The sequence below is a fragment of the Myotis nattereri genome, assembly GCF_964212035.1.
Source record: "Myotis nattereri genome assembly, chromosome: 12".
Taxonomy (NCBI): domain Eukaryota; kingdom Metazoa; phylum Chordata; class Mammalia; order Chiroptera; family Vespertilionidae; genus Myotis; species Myotis nattereri.
The window spans coordinates 66,193,117-66,220,127 of NC_138087.1; the positions used below are offsets into that span (position 1 = coordinate 66,193,117).

The window sequence follows — 27,011 nt, forward strand, 5'->3', positions numbered from 1 at the left end:
ATGAACTAGGAATGATTACACAAGGGGCTGGGGTGACTTTGGAAAGCAGGCTGCAGATAGAATGCCACAGTTCCTACATTCACTGCCTTGTGCCCGGTCCTCCCATGATACTGGCCTCTTTCTGAGTTGGGGGGTGCAAAAGGGAACCATTAGCACAAGTCATGAATGAGCCATAGCTTTTAACAAGCCCCAGCAGCAGGCAAAGGATCCTAAATCACAACATTCCTTTCCCAGGAATCCCCTTCCCACATGCTCTCCACATCTCCACACCTGCCTAACCTTCAAGACCTCCCCCAAGATCCACCTCCCCAGGAATAATTCTGATTCCACCAGCCCAGTTGTGCCAGACATTAGTCTGAGGGTTCTTCTCACACCATCCCACTAAATCCCCATAGCAATCTATCGACAGGTACGATTATCCCCATTAAGAGGACACTAAGGCTCTGAGAGGTTAAATTTGTCCTCATGGCTTCAAGATGACAGAGATTGGACTGAAACCCCAGTCTACATGACTTCAAAGCCTGTGTTCTTAAGCACTTTCGACATGATGTCACCTCCCCAGCATCACCCCTTTTTCTGACCCACGATGTTCTGGACTTGGCCCCACTTTGTTGGGTTAGTTCATATGCTTGTAGAATGAAGTGTTTATTAAGTATATAAAGCATTTCCCCACCTTCATTGAAGGTTGTTTGAAGAAAGGGATGACAACTTCTACTTCTCCACTTCTCTTAGGAGGTCTATTGTATGAAGCGAGGTATATGAAGTAATTAAACATTTGTTCATTCATGTGGTTGAACTCAGACAACAAGAACACAGGATTAAAAATGTCCTCAATACCAGACACCATACCTTCAAGACATTATTGTATTAAACCTTAGTCTAATCTACTCTCTCTGAATGCTTTGTGATAGGTCCTATCATCTTTAGTAGGGACAATTTCTTTGCTTCTGAGACCAGTTAAAATGGTGTAACTCACTTGTGCTTGGTGGAGCATGGATTTTCCACACACTGTATTTCTCAGTTCTACTCCATTCCTGACACATAATTGGCTTTCTGATTTCACAGTTAACTCAGGTTCCAAAACTCAGGCAACCTTTTATGACATCCAATATTTTTATTTATTTTTTAAGTGTTCCTTTTGATTAATTTCAGGGCATAAGTAGATCTAATAGAGATGAGATTGAAAGGAAAATCTTGGCGTCACATCAATGAATACAGACCATGCCTGGAGTGGGAGGAGAAAAGGTGCTGCCTCACGGACAAAAAACAAAACAAAGCAAACAAACAAAAAAAACCAAACTGGACCCAGAATGAATATAAAGACAGAGGATCTGGGGAGTGGAGGCACCATCAGGGAAAGACTCACTCCAAGTGCCTGTAGCTGAGTCAGAATTGTCCCTCCCAAGATGAAGCTGCTGCTGCTGTGTCTGGGGCTGACGCTGGTCTGTGCCCATGATGAAGGAAACCATGATGTTGTGACAAGCAACTTCGATATATCAAAGGTAGAGTTGGGAGCATAGGGTCTTCTGACTTTGGGGGTGGTTTGGGGGAATTCTGAAGCAAGATGGCCCTACAGGAGGCCAAGAGATTTTTGTCATGTTAGGCAAAGGGGGAGGGTTTCTGACCTTGGATTAAGAGGATTCGTACCATGTGGAAAGGTGATAACACCTGGAGACCTCCATTCTCATTGGAGGACAGTGGAAAGAGCCTTTCATGTGGAGTCAACTGACCTGGGTTCTAATTTTACCTCCATATCACCACTGTGAGTCCAGGCCCATGAGCCAGAGTTCAAGGATATAGATGTTTATGTGGTGTCTCACTCTTCTTTTCTAACACAACATTTTACTGATTTATTGCAGATTTCAGGGGAGTGGCATACCGTTTTCTTGGCCTCAGATGTCAAAGAAATGATAGAAAAAGATAGTGTCATGAGGGGTTTCATGGAATCTATCCACGCCTGGGACAACTCTTCTCTGACATTGAAATTTCATGTAAAGTAAGCATGGCCTCTTTTACTTGGGAGAGGGAAAACAGAAGCCTGAGTATGGTCTTGGACCACCAAATACACACACACACACACACACACACACACACATGCACGTATATACAGCATTGTGGGCCTATATTCAAAATCAGAGTCACACATCTGGCACTAATGTAGGACTGAGGAATTTGCCTGTTTTCTAGATTCAGAGATAATAATTGGTGACAGAAATAAATTTAAACAGGAGTAGAGGAGTTCAGAGATTGAGGAGTATCAGAATCGTTAAGTAGTATGGCAATATAGTATAGGTTAAGTGCATAGGATTGGGGATCAACAGCTTAGTTATCTCTTGAAGTGATCTCTTACTAGTTGCATGACCTAAAAATTTTGTCTCTTTCCACCCCAATTTTTCCTTGAGTAAAGGAGGATGATAATAATTCTTTCTCATGGATTTCTTTTTTTGTGAAACAATGTTTATTGAGCACTTATCTGAGAGGCTGGCACATCTGAGAACTCAGCTAATTATCTAGGCAAGTAGCTATGGTAATAATAATAATAGTGTGAAGTGGTGGTAGAGTAATAGTGACTCAGTAGTATACTCCTTTTTAACGTAGCAAATAAAGTGAAATAAGGTAAATAAAAGCTGTTTCAAATTTGTACCAGAAATGTTCTACAGTTAATTGGAATCAGACACTCAAGTTGCAGGTGGAGTGTGAGGGAGCCAGATCCATCAATATCTCTTGGGCATCAGGTCATTCTGTTTTACAGGGTCAATGGAGAGTGTACTGAAATGTTTTTGCTTTGTCATCAAGCAAGTGAGAATGGTGTATATAATGTTATCTGTAAGTATACAAAAATGTCTTTGTAAATTCCACTTCCAACCATAAGAAATTGACTAAACCCCCACATTCTTAAGATCTTGATTAATTCTTGATTGATGTTTATGTTATATAAATGGGGCCATCTAATAGCCAATATCCTCAATTTGGGAGAACTTTCTGTGTAAAAGTCAATGCCTGGTATAGAATACTATCAGAATACGATGGCAATTTGGTCATTTGTACCACCTGCAACAAAAGAAAGTGGGCAAAAACAAACAAATGGACAAAAAACATACATTGTCAGGACAGCTACTCATTCTCTGCCCACTTTCTGATTGTTTCTGGTGTCCATTGCCACAGCACGTTGCCCACATAGAATATTGGGTATATAATCCAGTGGGCTTGTAGACAGAACAGAGACACATAGTTGGCAGAGATGGCCGAGGGAGACAGGATAGCCTTCAGGAGGATGATAAAGGGGAAGTGGCTGAATTTTTCGACCACTAGTGGTCAATGACGAGCAGTGGAATTTCTACTAGTAGTTGATTCTACCCTTAGAAGTGGCCATATGAAGCTCGGAGAGATACCAATGAAAGCCCTTAAATATCACTCTTTATCTCTTCCAGGATATGCACTTGAATTTGCTCTGTGTCAGAGAATAGGTAGAGTTTAACTTGTTTCCCATGGACCAAAGAAGTTCTGAGCTGTGTTCTGTTTCTTCCACAGATGCTGGATTCAATACATTTCGCATAATTGAAGTGGTCTATAGTGACTATATTATTTTTCATCTCATTAATGTCAACAATAAGCAAAAGTTTGAGATGCTGATACTCTTAGGTAGAGTATATTTATTCTCATTTTGGGGTGGGGAGACAGGGGGAGAAAGGAAACCTGAACAAAGTAGCCCACCCAATCTTATCCTGGGAGCTCTCTTCTCCTCTGAAGAGAGGGGCTCACCTTGGGTGATCCCTCAGGCTCAGTGATGGGAAGATGATGAAACCTTTCATCATGCCAGAAGGATATCCTAAAAATATCAAATTCAAGACAGGTTATAGTCCACCCCTAACTTCTGCCTAAGCACCAGTTGGTGCCATCCATTTCCATCCGTCTGCCCCCATCAGACCCAGAGCCTCAGTGACCAAGAACACAAGACACAGCAGTTATTGTCACTTTTCCCACAGCCCGAAAACCAGATGTGAGCCCAAAACTCAAGGAAAGGTTTGAGGAACTTTGTCAAGAATATGGAATTCCTGAGGAAAACATACTGGATGCAACCGAAGTCGGTAAGTTTAGCTATCTCTGGTTTTCTCTTCCTAAATTCCCATGTTTACTGGGTGGAGAAATGCAAGAGAAGGTAACACCTCCAATCAGTCCCCTCTGTCCTGACCTGGGAAATCATTTGATCTCCTGCTGAGAAATAAATGGGTTGGTGTTGGACTGTGCTCTGCTCTGTCTCTGCAGATCGCTGTCTCCAGTCCCGAGGGAGCGATGACGCCCAAGCCTCCAGGTTGGTGATGTCTGATGGAGAGGGGGTGGCCCAGGGACCACTGCCTTCCAACACCATTAGGGGTTTGGTCCAAAGATTACAATAAAGCCCTAGCCGATTAGGCTCAGTGGATAGAGCATCGGCCTGTGGACTGAAGGGTACTGGGTTCCCGGTCAAGGGCATGTACTTCAGTTGCAGGCTTGATCCCCGGCATGTGAGAAGGCAACCAATCGATGTATCTCTCTCGCATTGATATTTCTGTCTCTGTGTCTCTCTCCCTTCCACTCTCTCTAAAAACCATGGGAAAATATCCTCAGGTGAGGATTTAAAATTTAAAAAAAGATTACAAATAATTAGGTAAAGAGGTTTGTGGAATGAGCTTGAAATTTGGAATTGGGGGTCCTGGGTTCAGGACCCACTCACTCCATGAGCTGTAGAGCAAATGACCTAAGCAATTAAAAGGAAAACAATGACATGTACCTTGCAGAATTACTGTGTGGATATCCTGCTGGTGAAAGGGCCTTAGTAATTGATAAAGTCCTAAAAATCATTAAGACTTAAAATTTGAAATAGGAAAAGAATACAAGGGTATGAATATGGAACTCAAATGCATTTCTGTCTTTTGTCCATCTTCCAAGGCCAAAATGTGTGGTCTCACTCTCCAATATTTGGTAATACTGTCTCTCCTTGAACTCTGCACATCCTTAACTTCTGATTTGTAAATAGAGCTCTCTATCCTTCTAGTTGTCTTTTACCTGGAAAACAGGCTCTAACTTTCCTCATCTGTTTCCTATCTTAGCGTTATAGTGGGGCTTTATTCAGATAATATATGGTAATATCTGAGCAACTATGGCTTGCATAAAGTCAGCATTTAATACCAGGTAGCTATGGTTTTTGCCATTCTTCCTCAATTTATCAAAAATTCCTTAAAACATTTAATGCTGAGAATGGCAGAAACCAGCCTAGGGTCCCTCATTGATTATTCCTCTTTCTTTCTCATAGACTCAGTTGGGGGAAAATTATGAAATAGAAAAACATGCTTTTGCTATAGGCCGGACCTAATTTCTTTTGGCAGCCATTGATTCAATGACCTCTTCCCCCTATTCTGGGAAGAAACACAGATTAGAGTACAGACTGATATCCATTTCTTCACCATTTTGCTCTGTAATAAAAATTCTCTTTGTCTTTAATTCAACCCAGGAAGTGCTTAATGAGTTCTGTGTTCTCTCTCATCTGCTTGTTTAGTGCTGAGTGAATGCTTCCTGACCTGGGCTCCAGGATCTTCATTCCATGGTCCCTGTGTCAGCCTATGACAAGGTCTGCGACCTGATCTCCATCACTATCATCCAAGAAGGCCTTATCTCTGAATCTAAAGGATCTTCTCTAATTGTCTAGACAGATTCATCAATTCAACAAGAATCAATCAATTTTTCTCTAAATTCCCCACTCTCTTTGCCATACCCAGAGCTCTATCATGAATAAGACCCTCCTATACCTGATCAATAAATGATTAGTCTTGCAGTCACATGATTGTCTTTGTGTGTGAGAGAGACATGGGGCTGATGGCCAGGGAAAGAGGGGACTTCCTGGCCCTGTACCCATAGTGGTCCTCTAGCCTCTCGAATCTTCCTGAATTTCAAGATTCTCCCTCCCCAGCAGTCAGCCTCTGTCCCTATGCTTTTGCTCATCCTTTGATTGGCCAATTTCTCAGTAATCTGATAAAGCAAACTGTGAGACTTGCCCTGCAATTTGGCCTGATCCCAGCATTCTCTTTCTCAAGAGAGTATTGAGAGACAGCTGCTGCTGAGGCCGATCCTGGCTCACCAAGTTTCAGGACAAACCTCCACATCCCAGCTTCCCCACCTCATGCATTCTGTGGCACAGAGCATCATCCTTTCATGCTCTTGGAAAACCTCCTTCAACCAGAGCTGTTATCTACCATGAGCGTGTTAAGTGAGATGCCAGGAAATGTGAACAATAGAGATCTTTAGCCATCTGTACTGGTACCGTCAGGAATCATCAAGGAGGCTAAGGGGTGAGTGTCTGGGCTTTGAAGAAAGGAAAGTTAAGGTTCTTCCTCCACTAATAATCCTTTCCTTACGTCCGATGATAAACACAGTGTCAAAGTTGCACATTGGTCCTGGAAGAGAGCAACATGGGGACGGGGTTGTCATTCACGAAGTCTGTCTCAGTCATTAGGAACATAAGCTTAGTGACAGGTAGGCCCCGTTGTTTCTGTTGGACATAAACAATCTCATAAAACCAGATAAAACCAGATTATCATGTCCCTCTCTCAGCTAAAGTGAGTGACTGCTGCTTCTTTATCAAATATAGCTTTATACTCATGCTTATCTTCACTCCCTCTAATAAGGTTTATGGATGTATTCAATCATAGACTTGCCCCTGATTTCTGACAACACCCAACTTAGTGCTTCCTTAGATCTTCCCTAAATCCTGTAGTAGGTTCTCCCTAACATGCTCTGACGAGATACCCACAGTTCCCCAGAGTGAGCATACTCCCTGGCTGCAATAAGCCCCGACTTTCAAGTACAGGTATGTCCCTGGTGGTCTTTTTGGAAGAGCATTAACCTTTCTAGGACTAGACTCCAGGTCCACTCCATGCATGCACCCCCAGAAGTTATGGGAAGCACCAAAGTAAATCACTGATGCAGGACCTGGTTTAACGCTTTGCATCCTGTGGAGCTAGGACACAGGGTGCCTCTAAGGATTTTGGTCTGAGCAGGGGAGAGGATGCAATTAACATTTACTCCAGTCAATCGGAGGAACCAGCTTAGTGGGGAATGATAAATATCTGTTTGGGCATTCATTAGTTTATCTAGCTAGGCTGCTAAACAAAAAGTAATAGAGAGAGAGAGAGAGAGAGAGAGAGAGAGAGAGAGAGAGAGAGAATGAATTGTAATCTAGTATGGTTTGATGAAGATAGAATTAATGTCACTCTCCTAAGCACAATCTGAAGTGAACATTCCAAGCTGGCTGGCCATTCTATTCCACACAGTCTTTGAGAAACCCAGTTCTTTATATCTGGTTTCTCCTCTCATCCTGGATATTGTTTTCATGAGTGTGGCCAAAGCTGAGTCAGAGGAAGAAAGGGATCAGAGAATGTGGTGGAAGCATGGTCTTATGTCCACTGTCCTCTGGGCCTTGGTTCAGGGAGGTTATTCCTTGTTCATATCCCGGACAGGCACACCCACCCTCTGCCTGTGCAGGCTCAGAGAGATTATTTTGAAGATCACGGTGGAAATATTCAAGGTGTGCATTGGAGTGGTAGTGGTGGGGTGTATACACATGCATAAGCCTTCTGTTGATGTGTATGTGAGCTTACACCGTGTGCCTTGTAGGTATGCCACTGAATAACTTGACATGATACCGAAGCATAGAGTAAAAACAAGAGTTGTTAAATAGAAACATCACCAGGTGAATAAGTCAAGAGGTGAGTAAGTCACTGGCAAGTGCACTGCCTCCCAGTGGCAAAGGTTTAGAATATTCAGGAAATTTATTGTGACTTGGAAGAAGCTAATGGACTGAGAATCCAAGATGTGTTCCCTAACAGAACATCCCCCAAATCACCCAGCGTGCTCAGTGGAGGTGAAGGCTTGATTCTGGGTGCGTTTCTATGCGTTCACCTTAAAGAAACTGGTTCTCAGGTCAAACCAAAACAGATACAGTTGTCTTCAAGGAACAGGCTGTGATGAAAATAAACAAATAAATGAACATATATATATACACACACAGACACACACACACACGCCTATGTTTCTTTAAACGGGTTTTGTTTTTCATATAAAACAAGAAAATATCAGATGGGGAAAAGGTCCCACTCAATGGCAGTCACAGTCACCCCAGCCACCCAAGGGAATGGCAAGAAATATTCAAAGTGATGAATACCAAGAACCTACAACCAAGACTACTTTATCCAGCAAAGCTATCATTCAGAAGTGAAGGCCAGATAAAGAGCTTCACAGATAAGAAAAAGCTAAAGGAGTTCATCACCACCAAACCAATATTATATGAAATGGTGAAAGGTATCCTTTAAGAAGAGGAAGAAGAAGAAAAAGGTAAAGATACAAATTATGAACAACAAATACACATCTATCAACAAGTGAATCTCAAAATCAAGTGAATAAATAATCTGATGAACAGTATGAACTGGTGATTGTAATAGAATAAGGGACATAGAAAGGGAATGGACTGACTATTCTTGGTGGGGCGGGGAAGGGGTGTGGGGGTGAGGGAAGAGATTGGACAATAATCGTGCACCTATGGATGAGGACAGTGGTTGGGGAGTGAGGGCAGAGGTGGGGTGGGAACTGGGTGGAGGGGGGAGTTATGGTGGGAAAAAAGAGTAACTAATGTAATAATCTGAACAATAAAGATTTAACTAAAAATAAAATAAACAAAATAAAATAAAATAAAACAAAGAAGAAATGTTTTCCTCTGCAGCTCTCCCTCCAGGCTGTGTGCGGGGGGAACTGGGGCCATGGGGCCCTGAGCTGGGCCCCCTGAGGGGCAGTGGGCCGGCCCGGGCCTAAGGGTGTTTCCCGGGGGATGGCAGTCTCCCTGTGGCAGAAGCTGGTCCTGGGACCCTGGCACCGGAGTTGGCAGCAGGGAGTCCGATGGGCTCTGGGCGGAGGCGCGGGGCGAGGACTCGGGCGGGGAGCAGGGCGCTAAGGCGGCGGGGCGCGGGGCGCGGGGCGCTAAGGCGGCGGGGCGCGGGGCGCTAAGGCGGCGGGGCGCGGAGGGTGCAGGGCAGCTGCCTGGGGAGCCCAGGCTGCGCGGCCAGCAGGGTATCGAGCGCGGCGAGCGCAGATCGCAGGTTGGCGCCCGTGTGCGCCAGCTGCCAGCTGAGCCAGGCGCGCTGCCAGGCCTCGGGCTCCTGGACCTCGGGCTGCGGGCCACGGGAGGGCCCGGGCAGGAAGGCGCCCCCCGGAGCCCGCAGCTCGTCCAGGGCCACCTGCAGCGCCCCCACTTGGTTGCACAGTCTGGGCACCAGCACATCCAGAGGCGCGCGGGCTTCTGCAGATGGGTGGTGATGGCGGCGGCGCTTTGGGGAGGCGGGCCTGGCCTCTGGGTCTTCCTGGCCGCATCCTTGCCCAGTGGTCTTCGCTGGGCTTCGGGGCCGGGTCCTGCTGCCCTTGAATTTTGGAGGAGGGTGGGCCAAATCTGCGTGGGAAACAGAACAGAAGGTGTTCTTGTGTGAGCGGCCTGGCCAAGGTCCCCAGGACCCCTTCCCAGTCCCCCACCCCCCCCCCCGCCCACTCCCACCCCCCATTAAGCCTGACCGGGGGCCCTTCCAGGGTCTGGTGGGAACTGGGCCTCCACCTCTCAGCCCTGGGGGCTCTGGGAGCATCTCCCCGGGTCAGTGTGCGTCCCTCCCTCCCCTGGGCGCTGGTTTGCCATTGAGGGAAGGTGCCCACCCCCCACCTCTGGGAAGGCACAGCCCAGAAACCTACCTCGTGTGTCCTGATGTCCTGCTCTGGAGGAGTCAGACTCGTCCTTTCTGCTCCCTGGGGTGGGGGATGGTCGTCCCCTCACCTTCTCTTCTGGGGGTCCGTTTTCTTTGTGGGGACTGCTTAGGGGGCCATCAGGGCTTCCCCACCCATGAGGCCTGGAGCTCCTGGGCCCCCGGCTGGGCCTGGTGATGGCTGTGGGTGGAGAGGAGAGGAATGAGTGAGAGGTCCCTGAACTCTCTCTCTGGAGGTCTAGGGGAGAGTGGGTAGTGCAGGGTCTAAGTTGGACCCGGGTTTATAAAAGCTCCCCCCCCCCCCCCCCCACGCACACACACCTCCGGTGCCTGGCATGGCTGCTCCCTGAAACCCTCCCTCAGGTCCATAGCCCTCAGATGGCAGAGCCCATAAGCAAAAGGAACCCGGCCTTCACCTTGACCTTCACCTTGGCTTTCCCTCACTTTCTGTGTATGAAGGTGAAACTTTCTGGCCCTTGCTGCTTGGCCCACCCCGTAATCTAGAGAGAGAGAGAGAGAGAGAGAGAGAGAGAGAGAGAGAGAGAGAACTTAGGATCCTACCTCCTTTGCTGTGGGAGCCTTTTTCCATCCCTGTGACCTTCTGTGTCCCCCCCTCTCATAAGGATGCCAATTGTCTCCCTTTTCTCCACGGCACAGGTTTTTCTTGGAGGAAATGCTCTCATATTCTCTGGGGAGCCACTGAGTCCTCCTGGCCAGGCTTCCTGCCACTCCTCACCCCTTCCCTTTGGTCCACGTCTCCCGTCTCAGCAAGGGGTCTGGACACCTGAGGAGCTCACAAGGCAATAACCAGGTGGGCCCAGGGCTGGCTTTGTATGGGTTTCCCAGAGGTGCTTGGGGGTAGGGTGGGGCCGGAGGGCAATCACACCCCAGAGAAGGAGGTGGCTTCATGGGAGGAGACACCTATTGAGTCTTCAGTCCTCTGAAGTTGGTCCTTGCATCTCTTTCGTTGCTGACTTCAGAGTCTTTTCCCCTGCCTGGCAGCAAGCAGAGGCCATGACTTCTGTGCTGAGTGTGGATCTCAAAGAAAGTGCCACCTCTGTCTTTGTCTCTAGACGCTACCCTCCCCCATCCCCATGTGTATCAACACCTCTGGGTGTTTACATCCACTTCAGCTTGGTACACCGTGTATCCCCAGGGACAGCAAAGCATTTGCTGTAAAATATTAGAAAACTCTCCCTAGCCAGTTTGGCTCAGTGGATAGAGCGTAAACCTGCAGACTAAAGGATCCCAGGTCCAATTTCAGTCAAGTGCACATGCCTGGGTTGTGTGCTTGATCCTCAGTAGGGGTGTGCAGGAGGCAGCCGATCAATACTTTTCTCTCATCATTGATGTTTCTACCTCTCTCCCTCTCCCTTCCTCTTTAAAATCAATAAAAATATACTTTAAAAAAATAAAAAGACGAGAAAACTCTTGAGCATGTTGAGTGTGCATTCTCTGTGGCCACTCAGTTCTGCCATCATGGCGGGACTGCCCCCATAGAATCTATGGAATGAAAGATTGAGGTGAGGCTCCCAAGTAACGTTTTCCATAAAATAGGCTGCAGCACACATTCAGCCCAAGGGCCACAAACGGGAAACTTTGTCCATTAAATCTGAAATCCATTCAGCCCACGTTGGCAAAATCAAAAGTTTGTTATAGAAAGGTCAGGAGGTACTTGAACAGTTGCTGGGACATTTTCTTAGTGTGGTGAAAGTTTGAAATACTGAAGAAATTTATCGGGGCAGCTGTAAAAGCTAATGCGCCATGAATCAAAAATGTGATCTTAATTTCAACACTAAAAAGCTATTACATCCCCACACGTAGTCAGGTTTGCTCATTTGGTTCAGGCAGGTGGGTTCCTGTCTGAGTCTGCGAGAACTGCCGCAAGGGAGAGCCACACACTGATATCACAGACAACAGACACTCCTTTTCTCATAGCTCTAGACTAGAGACGAGAAGTTCGGGACCTGTTTGTTGGTAAGTCTGATTTCTTTTAAGGCCTCTCCTAGCTTGTAGCAAGGCATCTTCTCCCTGTGCCTTTACATGGTCTTCTGTCCTTTTCGGTGTGTGTTCAACTTCCCTCTTCTTATAAGGACACCAATCATTTTGGATTAGGTTCCACCCTAAATATCTCATTTTAACTTAAGACCTTTTCAAAGATCCTGTCTCCAATGCAACCACATTCCGATGTTGCAGGGGTAAGGGCTGGAATGCGCGGATTTTGCGGTGGACACAATTCATCCCATAACAGTTTTGAAGCATTCACCTTGAAGAAACCTAATCTCAAGGAAAATCGCCCAAATAGCCACTGTTCTTTGCTGTGCTGGCCAACACAGGAACAGCTGGCCAGTGTTACTTGGTAGTTGAGCCTCCACCTATGAACCAGGAGGTCGCTGTTCAATTCTCCTGGCGTTTTGGGCTTGATCCCCAACAAGGGGAGTGCAGGACGCAGCCAGTCAATGATTCTCTGTCATCGTTGATGCCTCTATCTCTCTCTCCCTCTCCCTTCCTCTCTGACATCAATGCAAATCTATTTTTTTTTAAAAAAATACCCTTTTACTTTTCAGTTCACTTTTTTTAAAGTGGTTCTCTTGTTCCTCTGTTTTCTAGTGCTTTGGGTATGGTTAATGCCCAAATTTTCAACTTGGTCCTTATGGTACAAAAGAGGGAAACAGGATGGCTGCGGCCATCAGCTAACCAGAGCCCTTTCTGAGCACATGGGCCTATGATGGCTTGAAGCACGTCACGGACGTACTTGTGTCTCTAATGGAGGGCAGCGGAGCTGTGGGTGGGATGACTGGATTGGTCACCTCTGAAGCAGGGTGGGTGTGCAGAAGGCAACTGTCCAAATGCCATTGACCCCAGAGCGACTGAAAAAACAGCGGCTCCAAGCCAACGCAGAACAGCTATGAGGGGAACTGGAGATCCTGGCAGGGCAGCTGCCCCCGCCCCGTCCCCCAGCCCGTCCCTGCCACCCTGTCCCAGCACCCTCTCCTGGCACCCTGTCCTATTATTATTATTATAATACAAGATAAGCTTATTGCTTGATAGTAGTATAGGACAGAGGAAGGAAGCAGGGACAGGGTTGATTCGGCTTCTATTTGTTTTGTTTTATTTCAGAATAAATGAATTTAGCCATAGAAAGAAACACACACACACACACTCACACACACTCTCACACACACAGTCTCTCTCTCTCTCTCTCACACACACACACACACACACACACACACACACACACACACACACACACACACACCAGGGAAGGGATCGAGCTTGGAGCTTCGAGAATTTCTGTGATCCGCGAGAGGACCGCGAGGGGACGAGCAGTGACCGCTAAACTGTAGGCGCGGAGCCTCGCTCGCTGCCACCAAGGGCCAACAGAGGGCGCCCGACTCGCGCGGCGCTAACTGGCGCCCCAGCGGGTGCGGGGAAACGCCGGCATCCCGCATCCCGGGCTAGGGGGTTGTGGCGCCGCTTCCACAGTGAGAAGCAGAGCCTCGTTTGCCGCTGACCGTCGTGCCCGCCTAGGGGAGCCGCCCAGGCTTCTCGACCCCCTGGTGGCTGAGGAAGTGGTAAGTAAAAAGCCGCCTTTCTGGGCCCTGACTGCCCAGCCCGGTTACATCTCCCTGCTTTGGGTGCAGAGAGTGGTTTCAAACACCAGTTTCCACCTGTGGGAACCAGGATCTCCACGGAGAAGGGACTCGGTGTAGGTCTGTGCCAGGGAATGTGCACAACGAGTGGGGAGCATCTGCTGTAGCTGGGAGGTGCTCACACAGGAGGGGACGTGGCCAAAGGATGCTCATGCCCTTCGAAGGGGATCTCGCTGGGCAGGTTGGAGCCTCAAAATAAACCTGATGGTAACAGATGGAAACACATTAAACGAAATAGCAATCCATGAGTCCACGCTGACCTAGCTGCCTCTGTGAACGGGTAAAATGGAAGAATGTTTCACTTTCTGATGATGTGGAAGCAATGGTGCAATCAGCACGGGGGCTTTATCCATCGTTTTATTCTTGACTTCCTAATAGGACATTTTAGTGAGACTCATTTTACAACTTATTGGGGCGATTGGAGACTCAGAACCATCACATTTTGTACTCATGTTTTTATTCTCCCTGTTTCTGGGGAGAAATACCGACAAATTCAGAGAAAGGGGAAAACATAAATGTTGGGACCTTCTGATTGAACGTGTTAGAGACACAGCCTGTGCCTGGGTAAAACGTGTGACATAATGGCTTTTTTGGTGGGAATAATGGGCTTTGCAACCTGTGTCCACCTGCCACCATTGTTCCTTATCATGTAGCTAGCCACTAGCATTTTTATGTCAGTACCACCTTTTTCCAATTTATAATAATTTCATAAGCGAGATCAGATCCAAATGTTTTTGTTTCAGTAATGTCAATAAGACATTCTTCAATCATTTAACACATCGTTTTATTACAGACATGCCTAAAAGTCTGACTCATGGGTTCATCTGTGTTACGATCAAAAAGTAAAGAGAAGTATTCTGCTTCTTAACTCACGTTAGTATTTCAGATCTCACCTGGCTTCCTAGTAGCATGGCATATTCATTTTGGATTTTATTACATGAATAACCCTCAGATCCCTTTGCCTCATTTACTATGTGGTCAACTCTATAGTTTTATAGTATCTTATATGTACAGCAAATTTCAAAAACACTCCAGCATTGAGGTCAAAAATTTCTTGTGATTTTTTTTTACAAATTCAAATTTTACTTTTATCATATAGCGCAATAAGATGAACACAACTATGTCCTTAATAATCAGAGATTAAAGCTTATCCTTAATCTGTATGTTTCCTTTATTTCATTATAGTGAGATTGAACAAAATAGTCTTTAAACTTTAATCTTCCCCAGTGTAAGCCACCACTAGTTAAGTAAATGTCACACATTTCTTTTCATTTATAGGGTGGCTTTTCCCAGATCTTTGCAGGTGCTCACTACAGAGGAGTAGCAGAAATGCTGTTTTGGTGCCTGCAGTTCTGTGGGATGTCTAGTAGTCTTTTTTTTCTACTTTCAATGGATTCTTCTGAAACTGCTTTTAAAAACACTGTGGCCTTATGTACCAAAAACACTTTCAGAAACAGGAATGCTTCTAATACAGAAACAAAACATGGTTTATGATCTCTTTTAAGAACATGAAATTAATCATATTTGCCAAGGCCTAGGTTAAAGTTACGTGTTCAAAGTATTCAAATGCCTAGATAATTATGAACTTGGTTTTCTATACCGGGCCCTGAAATGAGGGAGAATTGACCATTTCCTACAACATTGCTTAGCTTTCTATCCTACTCTCACTAGTCCTTTTCTTGAACAACCTCTAAACTGAGGTCACCAGAAGGTGAACTTTGGTAAAAAAATATCCTTTAGGGTTGACTAGATTATTTAAGATTTGTATGAATACATTGTAAGAAAATACCTTGCCTTAGAGCAATATATTCCCTTTGTTCACTCTGAAAGTCTAGCCACCAAATTAAGAACTAAAGAGAATGAACAAACCATATCTGGGGCTTCTCTGTTCATATTTGCTTCTTGATTTAAAAATGCACAATTGGGACAAATTATGTGAATATCTGTGTACATATAAATTTTTTTGCACCAATAATTTTGCTTTAAAGCCATTCTTCAAATACGTTATTCCAATAGATGTGACAAAACCATGTGGAAATCCCAGGTGTTCAGACTGATTGTCAGCCTGTTTTTCTGATGAAAAGACTACAGTTCACCCTGGCTGCTTGCTCAGTGGTTAGAGCATCGGCCTGCAGACCAAAGGATCCCAGGTTAGATTTCTGCTTCAGGGAAGGTACCTCCCCTGCTTTGGGGCTCGTGTAGGAGGTAACCAGCCGATGTATCTCTCTCACATCAATGTCTCTCTCTCCCCCTCTTCCCTCCCTTCCACTCTCTCTCTAAAGATCAATGGGAAAAATATCCTCAGGTGAGGATTTTTTTAAAAAGAAAGAAGAAAAGGCTACATTTCCCCAGTTCTACATATCAGAAAAATAACATTTCCTGCAAAAGTTCAATATTCTCATCTGAGTACTGGCCATGGCAATTTGACAAAAGATTAGATTATAAAACTAGGTGTGAAGAGCTACTTAAAATGGTTCTCAATGCTATCTGGCTTTTAATCCTATCACTGTTAATTCTATTCAGTGGTTACCCAATACACCCAATATTACTTAGAACATGTACAATAGAGATGAAAGCTTGTAATTAAAAGACTAGGATCCAGTTCTATCATTAACATGCTATGTAATCTTAAGCAAGTTGTTAATTTCTCAGAACCTCATTAATAAAATAAGGATAATTATATCTAATTTTTAGAATTGTTAGGATTGTTAGAAAAATTAAAGGAGATATTATAGTTAGGGCAGTGTTTGGTACCTAGTAAAAATTCAGTTAATTGCTTGTCAAAGAAATTGGCTTCATTTATTTATTCAACAAACATTTATTGTGGGTCTACTTGGGCCAGGATTTTATCTAATTACTTGAGATAACTTGGTAAATAAAATAACTGCTCTGTTGGGAATTTCTGAATTTCATCCAGAAATTCTACTACTAGTTATTTACCAAAGAAATGAACACAGTGTCTACTTAAATATATACTAGAGGCCTGGTGCACAAAAATTTGTGCACTCGGGGGGGAGGGGGAGTCCCTCAGCCCGGCCTGTGTCCTCTCGCAGTCTGGGACCCCTCTGGAGATAACAACCTGCTGGCTTAGGCCTGCTCCCGGGTGGCAGAGGGCAGGCCCAATCCCTAGGTGCAGCCCCTGGTCAGGCTCAGAGCAGGGCCGATTGGGAGGTTGTGATGCCACCCTCAGTCACGCTCAGGGTAGGGCCGATTGGGGGGTTGGGGCACCGTCCCCTGTCACACCCAAGGCAGGGTCGATGGGGAGGTTGCGGTGCCACCCCCTGTCACGCACAGAGCAGGGCCAATCAGGGGGTTGGGGCACTGCCCCCGTCACACACAGAGCAGGGCCCATCAGGGGGTTGGGGCGCCGCCACTCACACTCAGGGCAGGGCCGATGGGGAGGTTATGGCTCTACCCCATCACACACAGAGCAGGGCCCGTGGGGGGGGGGTGTTGGGGAGCTCCCCCCTACCAGGCACAGAGCAGGGCTGCTCAGGGGGTTGGGGCCCCGCCCCCTGTCACACACAGAGCCGCAGGGCTGATCAGGGGGTTTGGGCGCTGCCCCCTGTCACGCTGATCCCGGTGCCGGGAGGCATATTACCCTTTTACTATATAGGGTAGAGGCCTGGTGCATGGGTGGGGGCCGGCTGGTTTGCCCTGAAGGGTGTCCTGGATCAGGGTGGAGGTCCCCACTGGGGTGTCTGGCCAGTCTGGGTGAGAGGCTGAGGGCTGTTTTCAGGCTGGGAGTGACTGAATTTCCCAACCGCTCCTTTTTATTCTTTTCTTTTTTTTTTTTATTCTGGGCCAGCTTTACCTTGAGGCTTGGCTCCAGCTCTTAGGCCTCAGGCTGAAAGTAGGTTTCTGGCCTTTGCTTACAATGTTGCGAATCTGCTGGCTGAAGTCCAGCGGTATTTGTTACAATGTTTCTTAAACTGCCCACTCAGAGGCCTGCAGCCCCAGGCGGGGAACGTTGGAGTCCTCCGTCACTGAAGCAAGCAAGCCTCATGTTAGTTTCAAGCTGCCTGGCTGCCAGCCGCCATCTTGGCTGACAGTTAATTTGCATATCTCGCTGATTAGCCAATGAAAAGGGTAGCGGGCGTACGCCAATTACCATGTTTCTCTTTTATTAGTGTAGATGAATATTTACAGAAGATTTATTCATAATATCTCCAAAGTGGTTATAACTCAGGTATGCATATATATATTATGGTATATTCACTCAGTAGAAAACTACTTAGGAAAATATAGAAACAAATTATTGGCACATGCCATAACCACATGGATCTCCAAGTGTCACACCAAATAGAAGAACTAGAGTCAAAAATTATATTCCGTGTGGCTTTATTTTCATGATCTTGTGATCTTCTAAGAAGTAAAACATCACATTCAAAATGACTCCCACTTGATCTGCTGTTTTTGTTTCTCTGGTTTTATCAATGTCTGCAAAGCATCATTTATTAAAATGCCAGGTTGGACATTTAAAAACTCTTCTGTTTTAGAAAATCATGATGCGACATGGACCAGTAATGTCTGGCGGCCTTTTGACCTGTGAGAGTCTCCATGACGAGCTTCCCTTCTCAAGGTATGTACTCATCGGGGAGACCTCATTGTCAAGTTCAGAGTTAAACTGGAGACATCACAGCTAAATGTTCCTGCCCTGTCCTGTTTCTAGGCCCCGCACCGATCAGTACAGGAAGAGCACAGCACTGCACTCTTCACCCTGAAGGCCAACTGTATGCACCAAGGACAGGATACTGCACCTCGTCAAGGGAACAGCGTGAGGAGGGCTCAGGACACTTACCAGAGAGGGGTAACCCCACCTGGAAATTTCCCTGCAGGCACTGTCTTTATGCTCACAGAGAGGATCCACACATACTTCGCCAGGAGGCAAACCTGCACTCTAGTGTCCCTGTCACTCATCAGGTAACTTGGCCACGCAAAACCTTTTCCTCACTCTCTGCCTCATTTCTCCTTGCGTGGCTGCAAGGGAAACACTGTCACCAGTGATGGCTGGCTGACACTTCGACCTGCAGGAATGCCATGGAGCCAGCCGGTGGGAAGAGTCTGCATGTACCTTCCTCACGGTACCTACTCAGTGGGGAGACCTCATTGTCAAATTCAATGTTAAACCACAAACATGGCAGATTCTTGCAAAGCACTTGGCCTGATTCTAGGACCTGTGCCGGTCAGCCCAGGACCCACCACAGCAAGACCCACATCCCACTCGGTGCCCACCCAGCACTGTGTCCGTGTGGCGATGGACATTACTCATGTTCCCCACCCCCTGCTGGGGGTGATGTTGGCGGGAGGTGTGCCCTGTGCAAAGGTCTTATGTGGTGTCCCTTGCTCTGAAGTAAGTCCCCACGGTGGGGGCTGGAAAGGAACCTGAATTTCTTGTGGTTCCTTTGAGATGCCTTGTTTAAAGCTGTACGTGCCAGGCGCCCCTCCTGTAGTTTTGCTAATAAGACCTCTTCTGCTCCCCCCTGTCTTCACCCTCTGGTCAGGGAGAGGAGGAGGAGTAAAGGGTCCTGCCTCCTCCTCCTCCAGCCCCACTCCAGGGTGGGGGTCTCACCTAGCTGGCACTGGTCACTCCACACAGAGTCACACCCAGAGCCCCTCACACTGGGTGTCTGAGCCTTCCCTGGGGTTGGGGGAGGAAGACTATTTTGGAACCTTAAACAGGCTGCCAAGTAAGAGGCACCTGTCCGTGGAACTTCACAGCCACCTCCCTGGGTCCTCCCCACCTCGACCACCTCGAAGCGAACGGAAGAGCTGGTGTTTCTGGCCCCTTCTGTGGAGGACGGAGGAGGAGACCTGCTGTAGATGGACTCCTCCTCCAGGAGAAGGGAGGGCCCCTGGGGGCCGCTGGCCGCTGTCCCTCACCGGCGGGTTCTGTTTCTTCTGCCACTGAGACTGCAGGGCCAGCGCCCCCAACTCCCTCCTCCAAACCCGGTGAGATAAGAAGCTACTTGATCCTCACCCGCCCACCTGGATGGGGGACGTTCAGTTGTGTCCTCCTGTGTCATCTCATTACACACCCCCTTCACACAGCTGTACGAAGTTCAAGGTGGTGAGGGGGCACGGCAAGGTCTGGTGTATCTGTGCCTTTGGTGGAGTTATACTTCTCGAGAAGAGAAGCTTCTGGATGTTTTATGGTATTTCCTAGTGTTCTTCTGGAAATGTATTGAGAAAAAAATGAACAGTTTAAGGAACGGGACCTCTGAGCAGGTACAACGACAAAGCCTAGAAATGATAGGTGTGGGAGACCCCTGTCAGCCTCAGGAAGACTGAAGGGGACCCTTCCAGGCCCTGAGCCCCACATCCTGGGATCCCCTGAACAATACACCTCCAAACTGAAAACCAATATGGCTCAGAATCCCTGCTGAGGGTGAGCAGGGACGCCCCCTGCAGGTGACTGCTAGCATGAGCGGCAGTAGCTTGTTACAGGTGTGCACGCATTTGCTTCTGGAGATGAGATTACTGAGCGGATGGGGTGGAGGACAATTCCAGGATGGCGAGGAAAAGCATCCTCCCATCCCATCAGCTGAAGCCCGGGTGACTGGGGACCCGCTCAGTCCATGGCCCCCAGAGGCAGCTCTGATCGCTAAGGCCTGGGGCCCTGCACACAGCCTGCCATGGCCTGGTCTGGACCATGGCTCTTTTTGTCCTTCCCTGTTCTCCGTGGATGAAGACCCTGAGACAAACGGCTCATCCCGTTTTCATTTTCCCCTTGGCTAGAACCTGTCTCCACCGTCTCTGCTGATTCTGGGTCCTGGGCTCCGAGACTTCTCCCCGAGGCAGGGGACCCTGGGCGTGGGACATGGCTGCCTGAAACACAGGTGCTGACCCTGAAACCTCAGAGGTCCTGGCATTCGTGACTCTGTCGTTGACCTTCTCATTACTGGTTGGGACAGTGCAACCTCAAGCCCTCCTGGGTCAGCAAATGTGGAACTGGCGCCTTCCCCACTTAGGGAAGAAGGGAGCCTGTGTCACGGGGAACTGTGTCCATTCGGTCCTCACAGGGCCACGGGGACATCCTTGGGTGGACTTTTCTCACTGCATTCGCTCCACAAATCTCTCATTCTGTCTTTACGATCTGGTCGATGACTGACTCGTCCTTCAGAGTGAACATCCTCCTTGGCCTAGAAACACCTCTGATTTCTGGTGGGCGTGGGCTCTGCACAGAGGCAGGCGCGCCCTTGGCCCTGTGCTTCACATCTTCTGGATCCTCTCCTGTTCTCTGGGGCAATGCCCCTGGAACACATGCCTCCTTGTATTTTCCTTTTTATGTCTCTATCCATTTAGTCCTAAATAAAACAAAACAAATAGGGATCTAATCAACCCTGTCCCCACCTCCTTCCTCTGTCCTATGCTATCAATACCTAAGTTTATTCTCATATTACAATAATAATAGGACAGGGTGATGGGGTCAGGGTGGCAGGGACTGGGTGGGGCAGAACCGCGGCCCCGCTTCTCCAGGGGAGTGTCTGGTTATTAGATTCCCACGATCGAGCCCGGCTACTCCTGGGGGCTCTGCATCTCACAGGGCAGCTGCCTGATCTGCAGGGAGGTAGAGTTCCCAAGCGCGACAGGGCCCGGCTCCAAGCTGTCAGCGAGGTTCACCTCTCAGGGGTCACCAGGCTATGAGCAGCGCCAACTGTGTAGGGCGGGGTGGGGGGGCTGTAGTGAGCTCCCCAGTAGGTTCTGGGCAGCCCGCAGGAACTTGCCACACAATCCATTAGGCCCACCTCCAGCTCAGGGGTACCACCAGCTCCTGCAGCTCCAGGAACTTCCCCTTCATGTCCTCCTTGTCCTTCGCCAGCCTGTCCTTCGCCAGCCACTAATGTCCTCCTCCTCCTCCAGGTGGCGCTCCTTCTGCCCTGCCCTCTGATTCTGGTCAAGGGCGGTAATGTGCTATGCTCTGATTGCACCTGTCTCTGCAGACAGCTGAATGAGTGCTGCTCCAGCTCCTTCAGCTCCATCTTCCCTTGCATGGCCTCTGTAAGCAAGGCAGCTCTGCAGCTTGTCCGTGGCCACCTGGACGGCCTGTTGTAGCTGTTCTGCTTCGGCTGGTAGCCGCTGTTCCTCTTCCGAGGGCCCTGCTGGGGGCTCCTGGGGTGGGGGGACAGCAATCTGGTTCCTCCGTTCAGCTGAGCTGGTCTCCAGCTCCTGTGCCTGACTCCTGCTGTGCTCCCTGTCCTCAACTTGCACATCTGCTCTGACATTTGCTGCATCTTCTGTTGTCAGATGGCCTTCTCTCCTTTCGGGTCCCTGCGTACTGGTCTTTCTCCACCTGCTGCTACTTCAGCAGATTCTTCAGCTGCTCCGCACGTGTCTCCAACTGAACCTGAGCTCCCAGGGCCTCTTGCCCTTGCTCCTCGCTACCAGGGCTTCCCGGATGACTAGAGAGTTGTTGCGGCCGGGGCTCTGGCGTCTCCAGCTTCATCTTTGGCAGTCCTGCCACCCTGAGCTGCCTGGCCTCCCTGCGGGTCACCGAGACCCGAAGGCACTCCCGCAGTTCCCAGTTCTCCTGCTTCAGGCTTCACGCGTTTTGTTGTTCTTGTATAACCCCGGCTTTCTGGCCTCACGAGTTTGGGTGAGATCTTTGTCGAATCGCCTGTCTGCCATGTGCACGCCCGCCCAGATCTTGAGGCTGGGGAGTCAGCAGGAGACCGGCAAGGCCCCCCTCCTCTCTTGGCTTTTTGCCCAGCTGCTTGTCGAGGCCCGGCCAGAGCTGTCTGCAAGTCTGTCATCTCAGATACTAGAATCCCTACGGCCTGGCTCTGAATCTGTGATCACTGTCTCAGAACACCTGGTGCCTTCGCTTGCCTCTGCCTATATTCCTGCTTCTCTTTTTCTAGTTGGGATTGATGGAATTTCATGCTGCATGGTCCCTCCAGTGCCTCTGTGTGAGCAGAAGATGCAGTCCCTCCACCTTGACGGAGGAGGCAGGCTCGCACCCGAGACTGCTGAGCTACAGGGAAAGCAGACACGGGCTCTGGGCAGATGAGGATGCGCTTCCAGACAGGACAGCTAGGGCCCCTAGTTCCACGTGGGTGAAGCAGCGCTGGGGAGAGGACACCCCAGGCCACATGCGCCTGCAGGAGGCAGGGCCGGGAGCGGTGTGGTCTTTGGGCGCATCCTCAGGCGAGTGACAGCCATCAGAAGTGGCTGTCCTGGGGCTGCTGTCCGGTCTAACTTCTGCTTCTTAGCTCCTGCAGGAACACAGTGACTTCTCTCAGCTTTCTCCTGGCCTCGGCCAGTTTTTCCTGTCAGGCTTCTCGGGATGGGGAGGCCTCCTTGTATTTGGCCTGTGACAGGCACTGGGCCCCTTGTTCCCAGGGTTCTCAGCTAACCCCCTGCCCTGGGTAGAGGGCTCCTCCCCCTGAGCTAGGAGGTCCCCAATCCTGTCTCCGTCTCCTGCTGAGGGTCTCCTGGGGTCTCTCTTGAACTGGCAAGAGGTTCTTGACTCATTTGCTGTCTTCCCCCGCCAGAGGGAGGCTCATGGCCGTCTGGCGTCCTTAGCCCATGAGCTCCTGAGATGGGTACTTGTGAGAGGTGGGATCATGAGAGAGGATGGCATGTAGTGAGAGAGGGGGCCCCAGGATAATGTGGGGGGTGTGCATGAAGGTGGGTTCCAGAATCTGGTTGTGGTTTGGGGGCAGAAGGGAAAATGCAAGTTGGGGGGGGGGTGTAGGGGACAGGTGGTCCCTGATCAGTGTGGGATCCAGTGCTAAAAATGCATGAGAGACAGAGGGGACCCTATGTTGGGGTGATGAAATGGAAAGCGAGGGGTTCGTGGGTGCCGTGGAGGGTGGAGGCAGTGTCGTGGATGAGATCTCATGGCTGTAAAGTGACAAAGACAGAGCTGGTGCTTCCCTCGCTCCCCACACACAGAACGTCGGCTTCCCAGGTGGCTGGCACGCCCCTCCGAGCAGAGACCTTGCGCCAACTTCTCCATGAGCAGACCTGCCAAAGGAGGCTTGTGCCAGTGTGTGCAGGAGACAGGGACATCCAGGAGTGTGCCAGGGACAGGTGGGCCTGGCAGGGGTCCCAAGCCCCACCTCTCTCCCTGCATGATGCCCCACGATCCCGCATCCAAGCCTTGCCCAGATGGTTCTCCCATCCATGCCAAGGTCAGGCGACACTGGAGTTCCGTGGGCTCGCTCGGAAGAGGGCACCTGAAGTTGCGGAAGAGAATGCTCCCCTCTCCCAAGGGAGAGCTGGTCCTGTGCTGTGGTAGAGGTTCCTAGGGGAGCTCTCCCGGGTGGGGAGACCCGACCCAGGTACAGCTGGAGCAGAGGATCTCTCAGTAGCTCCGGGTCCGGGGCATTTGGATAATAGCCCGTGTCCCCACTGGCGCCTGCCGGTCCTACCTTCTCCCCAGAGCCGCCATCCAGTCTCTCCCGAGGATCCCCAACTGACTCCTCTCTGTTCTCGTTGGTGTAAAGAGGGCAGGAAGGAAAGGCAAGACCAGCGTCACGAGCTTTTTTGGCCTGGGCCCACGGTTCCCTTAGCTTGTTGATGCCCAGTTCTTTTGTATTTTTGTTTTATTTTATTTTATTATTTTTAATCCTCACCTCAGGGCATTTTTCCATTGATTTTTAGAGTGGAAGGGAAGGGGAGAGACAGAAAGAAACATCAATATGATGCAGCCACTATGAGGACCCCCTCTCCCGTCCTGCCCCTGAGGGTCACCTTCCCGTGACCCCAAACAGCGCTGGTTACGCCTGCCAGGCACAGTTTGGTGCCTTTCCTGGTATTTCATCCTCACAATGACCTTCTGAGAGGACGCTGCCGCTTTTCCTATGTTAGAAGAGGGAACTGGAGAACGCGGGCTAGCTACGCTCTGCTCCCGGCCAGGGTCACGGCGCCAGTGAGAGGCGGGGCTGCGTCCAGCCAGAGCCTCCACCCCAGTGTCAGCTTCTCCAGCCGCTAACCTGTGCTGTGAAACACGTCACGCAGTCCCGGAAACGGGCCGGTTCAGCCCAAGCGGAGGTGTTCAAGAGCGGGCACTGACCTCCGCGTGCACTTGGGGGGGGTGGGGGGGGGGGGGTCCCACACACCCCCTTTGCATTCTCTCTTCTCTTGTAGCTCAGATGCCTGGGGAGGTGTGAGGCTCAGCGTAGGGAAGGGACTTGCTCCAGGGCCGTAGCTGCCAAGTGGCAGAGGCAGATTTGAGCCGCAGGCAGATTACAACCATTATTTTCTTCTCCATTTCATGGAGGGCGGGAGGAAACTGAGCCCAGGTGGGGTTAGATGTGTACGAGTCACCTCCCTCTGGTGGGCCCAGATCAGCACCTGCACCTGGTTGGGGTTGAACTTGAATGAAGTCCTAAGAGGGTCCTGTCTCTGTACTGAATATGTTGCTGCTACCGAGACCTTCAGAATCCTTCACCTTCGTTATGCCCATTTCAGAAAAATGTGAACACATACCTCTAATATATATATATATATTTACTTACATTATTATATTCGTATGCACTACTGTAGTAAAATATTGTGCATATCATTAAAATACGCTTATAACAGTTTTTAAATCTGTAATGAGACACTTTAAAATTATATTTCTTTTAAATTACGGAAGGGGTATATCCTTCACCCTCACAAAATATTATGATTAAAAAATAAGTTCCTAACCCACAGAATAGACAACCAAGAGTGGGTCATGATGTAAACTATGGACTTTGAGTGATTATGACGTCAATTTAGGTTCATCAGTGTACGACTCTGGTGGGGGATGTTGAGAATGGGGAAGGCTATGCATGTCAGTGGGGGCAAAGAGGTATATGGAAATCTCTGTACCTTCATTTTTCTCTGAACCTAAAACTGTTCTTAAAAAAAAAAAAGTATTAAAATAAGAAAATAGCTCGGCTGTCATGGCTCAGTGGTTGAGCATCGACTTCTGAACCAAAAGATCACGGTTTGATTCCCGGTCAGGGCACATGCCCAGGTTGCAGGCTCCATCCCCAGTGTGGGGCGTGCAGGAGGCAGGCAGCCGATCAATGATTCTCACTCATCATTAATGTTTCTATCGCTCTCTCCCTCTTTCTTCCTCTCTGAAATCAATAAAAACATTTTTAAAATTGTGGCAATAATGTTTCAGTGACAGGGATGTTTGAGAATGCTTCAGTTCCCCTCCATGGATTTAATTTTTTAATTCAGACCTTGAGTAAGATATTCTTAGGATAAAATGTATACAAACAAGAAAAATGGCTGTTTTTTCTAAAACCTATATTAACAAAATTATTTTATGTTGAAACTTTTTTTAATTAAATCTTTTTTTTTTTTTTAATTAAATCTTTATTGTTCAGATTATTACATTTGTTCCTCTTTTTCCCCCCATAACTCCCCTCCTCCCAGTTCCCGCCCCACCATCCGCCCTCACTCCCCACCCACTGTCCTCATCCATAGGTGCACGATTTTTGTCCAGTCTCTTCCCGCATCTCCGACACCCCTTTCCCCCCCAAGAATAGTCAGTCCATTCCCTTTCTATGTCCCTCATTCTATTATAATCACCAGTTCATTCTATTCATCGGATTATTTATTCACTTGATTCTTAGATTCACTTGTTGATAGATGCATATTTGTTGTTCATAATTTGTATCTGTACCTTTTTCTTCCTCTTCCTCTTCTTAAAGGATACCTTTCAGCATTTCATATAATCCTGATTTGGTGGTGATGAACTCCTTTAGCTTTTCCTTATCTGTGAAGCTCTTTATCTGACCTTCAATTCTGAATGATAGCTTTGCTGGATAAAGTAATCTTGGTTGTAGGTTCTTGGTATTCATCACTTTGAATATTTCTTGCCACTCCCTTCTGGCCTGCAAAGTTTCTGTTGAGAAATCAGCTGACAGTCGAATGGGTATTCCCTTGTAGGTAACTGAGTTTCTTTCTCTTGCTGTTTTTAAGATTCTCTCTTTATCTTTTGCTCTTGGCATTTTAATTATGATGTGTCTTGGTGTGGTCCTCTTTGGATTCCTTTTGTTTGGGGTTCTCCGCGCTTCTTGGACCTGTAAGTCCATTTCTTTCACCAGGTGAGGGAAGTTTTCTGTCATTATTTCTTCAAATAGGTTTTTAATATCTTGCTCTCTCTCATCTTCTGGCACCCCTATAATTCTGATGTTGGTACGCCTGAAGCTGTCCCAGAGGCTCCTTACACTATCCTCGCATTTTTGGATTCTTTTTTCATTTTGCTTTTCCGGTTGGGTGTTTTTTGCTTCCTCGCATTTCAAATCATTGACTTGATTCTTGCGCTCCTCTGTTCTGCTGTCGGGAGTCTGTATAATATTCTTTATTTCAGTCAGTGTATGCTTAATTTCTAGTTGATTCCCCAATATAACATCGAGGGTCTCATTAGTTTTCTTGTAGATCTCATTAAGTTTATCGGCGGCTTCTAAACAGTTCTTGAGAGACCTTAAAAGTGTGGTTCTGAACTCTAGATCTTCCATGGACAATTTTGTCCTGTTTCTTTGTCTCCGCATTTTGTTATGCTTCCTTGGTGCACCCCCTAGTGGTCTTTGTGCGCAGTCTTATAGTTAAATCTTGTAGCTAATTCCAGGGAGGGTTTGACCTCCAGGCCAAG

The 27,011-nt window shown here is 48.2% G+C and overlaps 2 protein-coding genes across 2 annotated transcripts in view; one reads left to right on the forward strand and one right to left on the reverse strand.

Annotated features, from left to right (window-relative positions):
• Positions 1-1,406: 1,406 nt before the first annotated feature.
• On the forward strand, positions 1,407-5,686 carry LOC308527750 (lipocalin Can f 6.0101-like; the record flags this gene model as incomplete). The annotated part of the gene is made up of 7 exons (XM_081103151.1): positions 1,407-1,502; positions 1,860-1,996; positions 2,753-2,826; positions 3,532-3,642; positions 3,987-4,088; positions 4,267-4,374; positions 5,598-5,686. The coding sequence occupies 7 exons, from the start codon at positions 1,407-1,409 to the stop codon at positions 5,684-5,686; spliced, it is 717 nt and encodes a 238-aa protein (XP_080959277.1).
• A 3,343-nt stretch (positions 5,687-9,029) lies between these two features.
• LOC308527751 (selenide, water dikinase 2-like) overlaps positions 9,030-27,011 on the reverse strand; it is a gene marked incomplete at both ends in the record, with an annotated part of 35,091 nt that continues 17,109 nt past the window's right edge. Inside the window, 1 exon segment of the mRNA XM_081103152.1 lies at positions 9,030-9,472. Within this exon segment, the coding sequence (XP_080959278.1) occupies positions 9,030-9,472 (443 nt within the window).